This window comes from Eutrigla gurnardus (genome assembly GCF_963514095.1).
Source record: "Eutrigla gurnardus genome assembly, chromosome: 7".
Lineage (NCBI taxonomy): Eukaryota > Metazoa > Chordata > Actinopteri > Perciformes > Triglidae > Eutrigla > Eutrigla gurnardus.
The window spans coordinates 27,553,016-27,564,533 of NC_139921.1; the positions used below are offsets into that span (position 1 = coordinate 27,553,016).

General features: G+C 42.5%; 1 protein-coding gene across 1 annotated transcript in view; it reads right to left on the reverse strand.

Moving 5' to 3' along the window:
• galnt16 (UDP-N-acetyl-alpha-D-galactosamine:polypeptide N-acetylgalactosaminyltransferase 16) overlaps positions 1-10,337 on the reverse strand; it is a 29,980-nt gene extending 19,643 nt beyond the window's left edge. The window contains exons 1-4 of the mRNA XM_084013526.1: positions 9,901-10,337; positions 2,862-3,043; positions 2,039-2,137; positions 1,874-1,941 (exon numbers count right to left, since the gene is read on the reverse strand). Of these exons, the coding sequence (XP_083869652.1) occupies positions 1,874-1,941; positions 2,039-2,137; positions 2,862-3,043; positions 9,901-10,104 (553 nt within the window). The 5' untranslated portion in view covers positions 10,105-10,337. The remainder of the gene's footprint in view (positions 1-1,873; positions 1,942-2,038; positions 2,138-2,861; positions 3,044-9,900) is intronic.
• Positions 10,338-11,518: the final 1,181 nt, after the last annotated feature.

Sequence of the window (11,518 nt, forward strand, 5' to 3'; positions counted from 1 at the left end):
CTATAGTAACATTTGTTTGTGGTTGAGAGTGTGAGAATCCTTATCATTTTAACATGAAAAACCAAACATCCTACATTATATTTCTCAAAAGATTTCAGCTATTTTACAAGCCGGGATCAGAGGTTGATATATATATATATATATATATATATATATATCTTGATTTAAAATCATTATATGAATGTTCGGTTTTAGTAGTGATTTGCAAGTTGTACCACTAATTGATGGATTGTATAAAGAAACCAGAAAGAAAACTCCTGCAAAATAGCCTGAATTGTTTTTGGATATAAAATGTGGTATGTTGTAAAAAAAGCGGTCATCTCACTGTGTGCTCAGTCTCAAAGAAAACAAACAAACACGCTCCGTTAAAATCATGTAGTGATTTGAGGTTTTTGAGAACATGCACGACCTCCTGCCTTCAAACCGCTTCTTCACCAGCAGTGTTATTTTGCTTTTCTACACAGCGATTACAGAGACTTGAAATAAAAAAAACAGCGTTAGAAAGTGGCAACACAGGGGAGACTGCAGTGAAGAGGGGGGGGCAGACTGGTCGGCTAATGGGAGGCTTATTTTGTTTGGTCAAAAACCTAAAAGCCACGAACCAGAACCACAGTGTGCTTGAAACATGATAATTAATCCTGAAAATGGGCCTGGGGAGGAGGTTAAAGTCTTTCCGAGGACGATCAGCAGACAGCCATGTTGGCTCTCACCAACATGTTCACGTGGGTGCAGGTAAACTGTCTGCAGCACGGGGAGAATAAACAAGGTATTAGAGACTAATAGAGCCCCTGCTGCTGCTGCTGCTGCTGAGAGGCTACTGTCCAGACGTCTGACCAGCCTCTCACACCTCACAGTGTGTCTGCATGTGTGCGCACATAGTGTGTGCGTGTCATTGCCTCAGTACACAGTGAATGTAGGTCACCGTGCGGTTCCCACAAACAGAAGATGCATATGGTGGCAATTAGAGAAAGCGCTGTGGACAGTGTAGAGCATGAGCTCATATAATCCATCTACCTACTGCTGACAAGGGGAATAATTACTAAAAATGTGGTTATCCTCGATGGCTACTGCATTTTATGGTTGCTTTGGATTTCTAAATGTCACGGACAATTAGGGCCGTTAATATCGCTTTTTACATAAAAATGGAAACGCAGCTCCACCTCATTTTTAGGCGTTTGCAGCACTGTTGATGTGTTTTCATCCCTCAGCTGCATCACTGATCAGTTATATAATACGTGAGCGAATCCTCGACGGGCTCTCACCTCTCGATTCAATTTCAGATTTTCTGTGATATTAGACATCAGCGTGACTCATCCTCGAAGCCACTCCTGTCTTTTGACATTATCCTTCCCCCTCCCCCCATGTTCCTATTATTGTGGCCTTCTGATTGGCTGGAACGTGACTTTGACATTTGCAAGAAACACATATTCACAGCAGAATAACTGCCTGGCAATCAGGATTCAGGAAATAAAGACATTTAGGGTCCAAATGTCGTTTTGACAAGCCACCTGTCTGTCAAACTCAATCATTTCATTTTTCATATTATTTTATAGTGTTATACTTTCTGGCAGATGCAAATCTAATATTCACTTTTATTATTAGCTCCATTTTAGGTCTCCACCATCTCCTGAGGGAAATATCTGGCTCTTTCTATCTCAGGAAGTCTATTTTTTGCTGAACACAGCTGCCTGCTGCGGAAATTAAGTTGTTATAAAAACTAAATAATGACCAAAAAGACAGTAAAAGTTGCCTCATCAGCTGAAACGGGCCTACTAGTAGTCATGTGTTCCAGTGTTAATTCAAAAAGAAAAAAGTTCCCCAAAACAACAGAGAACAAAACCTCAGCTACACCAGTTTAACCACAGAAACTCACAGTCAGAGCTGAAGTCATCTATCAAGATTATCTCTTGGATCAGCGATGGAGGGCTTCGCATCAGGACACTGAGAGGGAGAAACGAAAAGCGAGACGGAGATCAGAAAACACGAGTCAGCGTCGCCGCTCCCGACTCATCGGGTCATTTGCGTTCGTCGTCGTTACCTCTTGATGGTGCGAAGGAGAGTAGAACGAGCCTCATTGTGGAAAGTGATGATGATACTCGTGGAGGGAAGGTCCGTGTCATAATTCAGAGACGCACACCTACAGAGAGAAGAATTTATCACACATTCATCACAGTCCAAGAGAAGCTTTACCGTCTTTCTCTTCAGAAATCACACGTGTGTGTTAAATTGGCACTGGCACATCCGGTCTTTGAACACACACACACACACACAGCTGTGATCAGCAGCGGTGCCCTGCGGATTCGCCTCAGCATCGTTGCTGTAGTGACATGGAAATATCCGGGTTGCCAGGCAACAATTGCACAGATTCATGCCTCTCTACTTCTTCGGCTACCTGTTGCTGGGAGCTGGAAGTCCGGATCAGAAGCATAGACTAATATAAGAAGTGGAGGCTGAATAAGGCGATTTTTAGGGGACAGAAAAGGTTGCAATTAACTTTCATGAGCTGAAATTACACTGGGAAAGTTCTTAAAACAAAGACATCAAGTTGGTGTATAAAATCCCTCTAAAATTTGAAATCTAGTTGATATTTTACACCAATTTAATTTCTATCATAACATATTTTCTCAGCATGTGGTGATGAAGTAATTCCATCATCCACTGTTTGAAAGCATCTTGGAATCCGTTTATGTTGGTGAGGTTCGACTAACTAACTGTGACCCTTACACAACCTTTAAGTTTAGACAGATTCTCCCAAACAACTCCAAACCCGTCTGCAGCTCAAGCAAGATTAGTCCTCAATCTACTTGTGTAAGATCAAAGCCAGACAGCACCTGGGCCGCGGCGTTAACCCCGCTGCTCACCTGTAGTGTCGGGTGTCTCTGATGGCTCGCTCGCTGCCCAGCCGGTCGCTCTCCTGCAGGTTGAAGGCGTGCTCCTTGTACGGGTCGTCGCCCGGCTTCAGCTGCTTCGCCGCCAGGTAGGCCTTGTCATCAAAGCCGCCCAGCAGCTGGCCCTGCTGCTCGGCCCGCGGGGGCTGGGTCACCTGCAGAGAACGCAAAGGTGTGTTTACATACTCACATCAGCCAGAAAAACACGATGTCTCGGTAGAAATATATTATAATAAATCAAGTAAATATTAACTGAGAATGTTGTGTTGGACTGTTGGTATATAATTATATCAAATCCAGTCACTGTCGCTCGTGCAAACACAGCAGCACAAATATATTTTGGGTGTCAACACTCCACTCCTTTACTCAACCAACAATTTCTCTGCCACATCTGTTATTATAGCTGCATGAAACATCCTCATGAAGGAATTTTTTTGTATGTTGTTTCTATTGTCTGTTTTAATAACTTTTAAAGACATTATTTTTTATTTCACTGTTAGTTTTCAATACATTTTACAGAGGTTAAGTCAAACATGATGGAAGCCGCTTGTCCATTGTTCACCTAAAATTGGGATTGAGGCCTATACTATTTTATTAAGACTGCATCAAATCTCTCGAATCTCTTGATCATCTCCATAATCAAACATTTGATCTATCTAATGTCGCAAAATAGCGAGAAAAGCTCAAGCTGGACCTTGATTTAAGATTATTTTTGTCAAACTGCTATAGTTGAAACAATGAATTAATCTTGATTTGTTTCTGATAATTGACTCATCTTTCAAGTCATTTTCAAAAAGAAACGTGAAACATTCTCTGGTTCGAGCTTCTCAAATGGGATATTCAGTTGGTTTTATATCAGTAAATGTGAAGATGTCTCGTTCGGAAGTTGTGAAGGCCATTGTCACTATTTCTGTAATCAAGGACTCTGACGTGTGGAGAAGACGAGCCCTGAGAATCATGAACCTGCTCTGCCTCCTGAGCCTCAACAGCCCAGATTAAGCAATAAACTGTTCCGCCTCGATACTCTGAAGATCTGAAAAGTCTTTAAGCCATGTATTACAAGTCCTCTGCTCTGCCGTGGTGCTGCCTGCACTGCAATCCTGCTGCAACGCTGCTCATCTGAAAATTAAACCGCGTTCCTCCATTGCACTCGCGTTTAAGCCCGATCAGCATCCGCCGATTTATTAAAATGTAAATGCTACTTTCTTAATCAGGTCACCATGTCAGCTCTAACGAGGCAAAATGGGGTGGGCACTCATCAAATCACAAAACACACAGTGTATAAAATCCTCAGTAATTAATGGGTTTTCCCTTCGAGGAGCTTTAATGCTTCAAGAAGTAAAAAAATTAAAAAAAACAGCCAATGAATACATAAATGCAGATGAGAGAAGCTCTCATCAAAGAGAGGAAAACAGTGAGATGGACGGATGGGAGAATGGAAATACAGATGAAGCATTGTGTTCTGCTGTGCTTTATTAAAGGTCGGTGTATCTGGAGGATTTATAAAAAGCTCCTCCAGGTTCAGGTGAGAGTGACCTCATTTTCAGACTCTCCGGGGAGGCGGTGTGAACATTTCAAGGTTTCACACACAAACATGTTCACCGTCTGAGAGATTAGCGTTGATATCACTTTGTTATCTTCACGGACTAAAAGCTATAAAAACCTTGCAAGAGCAGTTGTTGCACAACGTTAAGTCTAGCAGCTGAATATCGTGGAGCTTGAAGCAGTTTCATATCAAGACTTGCAAAACAGAGGCGAAGCAAAGGGAATATTGGACGTTCATGTCGTTACACAACTGCAAAATAATGAATTAGTTGCTTCAATAGACAGAGGAACATACCTAAGTACTAAATAAAATGTTGAGGTACTTGTACATTATTGTGTAGTTCCATTTTCTTCTTCTTCAATATAATACTGTACTTTGTTTTGGATTACCTAAATTACTGATCACTTTGCAGATTGAGATTAATAATACAAACTATAATCCCCCCCAAAAATGTAATTATATCAAGATAATGCAGCTATGTCAATCCAATAATACAATATATATTATTCTGCATGAGCGCATCTTCTTTTGGTATTTTAATGGCAACACTTTTTGTACTTTCAAAGTGTTAGTTTTACTTGTATCTGAGTATTTGTACTGTGATATTACTACTTTTACGCGAGTAAATTGACGTCACTTCTTCCACCTGTTAATGCTAACGTTAACTGTTCAACACATCAACGTGTTAAGGTGACATAATTCAGGTTAATATCGACTGATTTAAAACATTTAATGTATATTTCTGTGTTGATTAAGCTAGCCTAAGTTAGCCTGTTTTATCACCGCGTCAGAAAACGTAGAACACTTAAGCTAGCAGCTAAATACGTTAGCAGCCCTTAACACAAACTCACACACTTTGTTTCAGTAATTTAAATCGTCTTACCGTGTGACAACGACCAATTCATCACCGGAGGGTACAAAACAAGGATTTAGGTTGTGAAACGCACAGAAGACGGTCCGCTTGAGTCCGTAGTTATCTTATAAAGCTATGTGATGCTACATTAGCGAGCTAGCCTAGCAACCACATAGCAACGGAGTTCTTACCCATAATGTCGCATTCTCTTAAAGAGACAGGCACACAAATACAATTATATTTAAATAAACATTCCCTGGAATACTTATGTAAAGGTGCTCTATAAACAAAACTCACACTCTGTCAATTCTGATTTTCAGGTGAATATACACGAAGAAAACACATTTATTGATATTATATTCCCTTTCTACCAACATAGCCCTACTGTTTCTTCAAGTACAATCAGGAAATAAAATGTTCTATCCACTCAGAAGTAGAGAGATTTCTATTTACGTTTCCTCTTCTGTGGGAAATTAGAATTATAATGTCTATCCTGTGTGGTGTGACTGGAGATTTAATCTCCATGTACTCCTCCAAAACGTGTTTTATTAAACATCTAAACCTCGGCATCTAAGAAACACACAAACATGCTGGAATCAAGACTGTAACTATGATTTATTTTAGCCCAAAGCACCGATTTCTGCTCACTTTTAAAGAAATAGTTCTTGTTCATTCTCCAAAACACATTGGAAAAGACACTAGCAACAGCTACAGACATATTTTTTACTTATGTGTCGGCTTTGTGATGAGTTCCTCTCATCCAGCTGCACATCATCATCAACAGTTATTAAAAAACAATTAAACAAGCCGTTTCTTCCACCATAAGCTACATTTTACTCTTCATAGTTAATAGTCTCTTTTCCCAAAAGCGTGTACTTTATAGCCCTCTGTAATTCGCAATTGTCACGACTAAATATTTAAAGCTACAAAAAAAATGGTACTCCGAGGATATTAAGACAAAAATAAAAGAAGGCACTTTGGGACTCGGCCCACTAAATTAAATATGAAGCTCAAAATTAAAAGACAAGTCACATACAAGTCAAACTACTCATAAATCTCATTCCAAGTGTTTAGTATTTCTGTTTGGCAACAGCTAATATTCATAAGATGCAAAACAAAGATAAGTTAAATGACAAAAAATGTATTACCTGTACTTTGCCTCTTTACTGACCTGCTGGTGTGTCGGCCATTACTCATGCTGTGCAGCACAATTGTGTTTGAACCTGCAAAACTTTATTTAAAATTGAAGTGGAGATGCCAACATTTCAAAATGTATTTTAGGATTGAACATCTAATATTTCTACTTGGGGTCTTGGTTTTATATATTACACTTAAACGCTAATAAAAGAGGAAAATAGGATGCTAAGGGGTTAAATGAAGTGGTCGTCTGCTTTCATTACAGATCATTAATGCATTAATTATGTAACCGTTTTCTAAAGAGGCCATTATCACATATAATGAGCTCAATAAATAAAGATTAGCTTTAAGTACATTCTGCTTATCGGACTTTAATTCAGGAGGTTTACATTCTGGTATGCTGTGGTTTTGCACTTTTTTAAACTTATGTTAAAGGATCTGAATAATTCTTCCACCACTTTCTCTATTTTATAAACTATAGTGAATATAAAGACTTGATGCCAGATAAAGACATATTTAGAAGATGAAGCTTGAATGAAAGAAAAAGGATGATGTGTTTGGGAACCAATCATTGGAGGAGGTTTAATAGATTCAGGTTTTGCATGCATGACTGTATCCTAATGGAAAATATAGCTAAGCTAGGTTGTCAACGGCACGTCTAACCCAATTCTCTTGTGAAGTGTTTTCAGTCGTATAAAGACAAGGGCTGAAGGGATCCGACAATAGATAGAAAAAACGTTAAAAACATGGCAGCTTTTCAACAAACCGCCATGCTGATTAGCTGGATGTTTACAACGCGGCCTCAGCCGACGCCGGGAGTCATGGCAGCAGATGTGCAGGTCAGAGCAACAGCTGATTGCTGGGATTGTTAACAGCAACGTCCACACTCGCTCCGCCACTGAAAGAAGCTGAAAAAGCCGTGCTGGGAAATTGGACCGCTCAATACAGGAAATGAAGGGACCAGAAGTGGAGCCAGTGCAAACACATTTCTCAGATGATGTCATTAGCGAATCAAATGCTGCTAATGAACGAGCTTATGGGAAGAAAGGAAAAGAGGGAGCGAGAAGAGACAGCGAGAGTGGGAAAGAGAGGGAGGAGTGTGAGGAAAGTAATGAATGAAAAAAGAGGAGGGAGCGAGGGACAAGGAAGCTATGGATGGAAATAAAATGAAGGACGGGATGACGGGAAAAAGAAGGAAAACAATGAGAGAAAGACTAAAAGAAGGAAAATTAGGAAACAGAAGGATAAAAGAAAGAAAGGGGGAAATGAAATAAAGGGAAGGAGAGAAGAGAGAAAAGGAGGAAGATGGAAATACGGGGAGGAGGGGGGAGACAAAGAGGAAAATGTGAAGAGGGAAAAGAAAGAATGAATGGAGGAGGGAAAGAAAAGAGACTGGAATATATATAAAGATGAGGATAGAAGGAAGAAATGAGAGAAGGACAGAATGATAGAGGAAATAAATAAAAAGAAAAAAAAGCAAGGACAGATGGATTAAAGAGAGAGAGAAACACACAGAAGACAGACGGGTTAAAGGAGGAGGATGGAAATGGAAAGACAGAAGGAAAAAGAGAAGCAAAGAGAGACCGACGGCAAAGTGAGGAGGAGGAAAGAAATAAGGAAGGACAGAACGACAAAAGAAATAAAGGAGAGGACGATGAACAGAAGGAGAAAATGAAGAAATTAGACGGTGAACGACGGAGGGAAAGAGAGTCTTTCTATCATGTGGACGAGCTGCAGGTCAGATCGCCAGAAAACAAACTGCAGAGAGGAAATCTCAGTTTGGCGACGAAGGTCAACGACCCCGTGGGGCAAATGGCACATTACAAAAAATAACGGGAAAAAAAAAATAACTAGTACAACGTGTACAGTTCAAAGAACGATCAGATTAGAAGTCAGTTTGTGGTTCATCAGCATGAGACGTATTCAAAACGCTTCTATCATTTACATCCTCTGATCATATTTGTTGGCCTTGTGTGTGTTCACACTGCTGACACGGATCACACACACACACACACACACACGCACACACACACACACACACACGCACACACACACACACACACACACACACACACACACACACACACACACACACACACACACACACATGAGGTGACGGCTTTAAGTATTTGCCCTTGAATTATTAAATCCTACAGCGTTTAAATGAATCTGCTCCAGCTGAAACATCCTGACATGTTGGCACACATCCTCGGCCACGGCTGAGGCAACTTTCATTTTATTGGTCTAGCGAAGGAGACTCCGGTGTGTTGTGTTTCCAGGACATTTAAATTGATCAGTTTAACGGTTTGATTGCGGCCGCAGGGCGAACAAAACAGCGACGAATCGATTTTCATGTTCCTGTAAGTGAAAATGTAATTTTTTTCAGGCAACTTTAATTGAGTTGCGTTCGATGAAGTCGCACAGATTTCTGTGTTGGATTCAAAAAGTGTTTATTAGCAATTGATAAATTGATCAAACCAGCAAAAATTGCCAAACACAGCTGTGATGTGAGGATTTGATACTTTGTCATACATGACAATAAGGGATTTGCACAGTCGATGAATAAAACAAGCTGTTTGCACTTGAGCTGTGGGACATTTTTCACTATTATATGGACAAAACAATTAATCGACAACGTCAAAAAGATATAAAAACACTAGAAAAACAGCAAATCTTCACATTTTAGAGTCTGGAACCACTAAAAACCTCCTTTTTTGTCTTAATAAATGACTTAAATCACTGTCCATCACTGTGGACTAATCAATGCCCCTGCAGCACCAGAGTCCTCTGCACTTCACCCCCTGATTAAATGACTTTACACGCTACAGGTTTTCCCACTTAATGCATCAGAAGAACCCTGCAGGCCAGGGAGACCAGATCTGCTGATCCGGGTGCTGACGTTGACCCGTCGCGGGTTCATGTTCATGTGTGTGAGTTCACAGCCCGACCACCACGGTCACACAGCGTCCACCTGGCCCTGGCGCAGGCCCCCACAGGCGGATACAGACCTGACCCGACAGGGAGCGGGCCCTTAATGACAGACCGGGACGAGGATGCCTTTCCCTGCTAGTTTTATCACCTCGCATACCCAAGGAAGGTGGTGTGCGTATATGTGGCGTTTGCGCACGACGCACACGGGACTTATGGAAAGCCTCTTACGTGTGCTGAAGGTTCTCACGGGCTCGGGGAGGGCACGGAGAGCCAGAGGAACCCGGACCAGGACTAGACTAAGCCGGGCCAGCCTGTAGACCGACGCGGAGGGAGGCTGCGTGGAGGCTGGAGACGGTTGGTTAGAACCAACGTGTCCGTGAAAGCGACATTATTCCCGCTGTGACACCCAGCTGTGCATCCTCAGCATCACGCGCACACACACACACGCACACGCACGTGCACATCAACATGCAGCACACACTCTCCTGCAGCTCGGCGCCTCCAGCGACAGCACCGCTCTCTCTCTTCACCCCCCCCCCACTCACTATCAGCGGGATGGTCCGGTCGTCCCGGTGGATCTCCAGCCGGCCGGAGACCCCCTTCTGCCCATGGCTCCTGCCGCGGGTCTGCTGCAGCGCCGACGACGACGGCGACGACGGCGGCTTGTTGTCCTGCCACAGGTAATAAAAGGTCCCGAGGATCCAGGCGACGGTCAGAATCGCGATGGCGTTGGCCCGAATCCTGCGCATGGTGAGCCCATACGGAGGGGGCTCCGGACGGCGGTAGCCCGGCTGGTTCAAAGGTCCGTCCTCGGCAGAAAGGTGGTGCAGCCTTCCTCTCTCCCGACCCGGCCCGGTGATGAGGTCTGACTCGCGGCGCAGACAGACAGCCTGTCTCTCTCTCTCTCTCTCTCTCCGCGAACAAGCTTGTTTTCTGCCGGAGCCGGAGCGCTGCCTGCCTCCCCTGCTGGGATTTGCGCACTGACAGAGCCACGGTCCTAGCGCCGAGTCATATCATCCTACACACACACACACGCACACACACACACACACACACACACACACACACACACACACACACACATCATCCATCCATTGGCTACGGTGAGGAGAGGATGTCCAATCTGCATCCAGCCATATACAGATGCTGGTCAGGGGGGAGATGATGATGAGGAGGAGGAGGAGGAGGAGGAGGAGGAGGAGGAGGAGGAGGAGGAGGATACAGTTCAACACTTCTGCTCATGTTAACCTCTGAAGCACGTGATCTCTGAAGGATGTGGCTGGTAGAAGAACATCAGCTCTCTCCCTTTAAAACAAGACAACCCTGCATTAAACAGAGGGAGTACATGTACTCAAGTACTGTTTACTGGAAGTAGTACTGAGTATTTTCTGATAAATATGTACAGGGAATACTTTTACTTTTGAAAGTGTACATTTTGTTAGACTTTAGGATCCGGGCGCTTCTTTCATTGATTATAAGTTATTAATGTACGGCTTCTTCTTCAGCTGGTTTGTATCGTTGACCTTTAGATCAGGTTCAGTTTGACCCATAATGAGGACTTGTGAGAGTTGTTATGTTGCGTTCAAATCATATAAGAACTGGTGGATAGCAGAGTATAAGGCTGAGAGAAAAATACCATTATATTATAGTTTAATCAGAATATTTTCAACCTGCTTCCTCCTCATTACATTGGAAGTGAATGGAATTTAATTTGTGCTGCGCAAAAAAATTCAACAGCTTCATCTCTTTCCAGAAACCGAGTCCCTGTTAGCCTTCAAAGCCCTCCGGCCTCACTGTGAACAGTTTCAACAGGGACTATTTCTTCTGTGTGAAGTAGTTTCACTGAAATCCCGGACTAATGAAACTACACCAACCTGCAGACACCAACAGCATTCATTTCTCCCATCCTGCTCCTCCTGCAGCACAGACTCAACATGCTTCTATTTATCCTGCATGTATAAGAAGAGTCATTATTCTGCCTGTGCATTTTTAAATCATACATTTAAATTTAAAGAGCCCGCAGCTCACGCCGAGAATATTAAGCAGCCGAAATGATCATAAAGGAAAAAGGAAGGCTTTTTGATCACCAGCGTCATGAATATTCATCTCCTCCTCGGTTAATTCTGGATTTGCACAGATGACCTCTGCAACTATGACTTATTC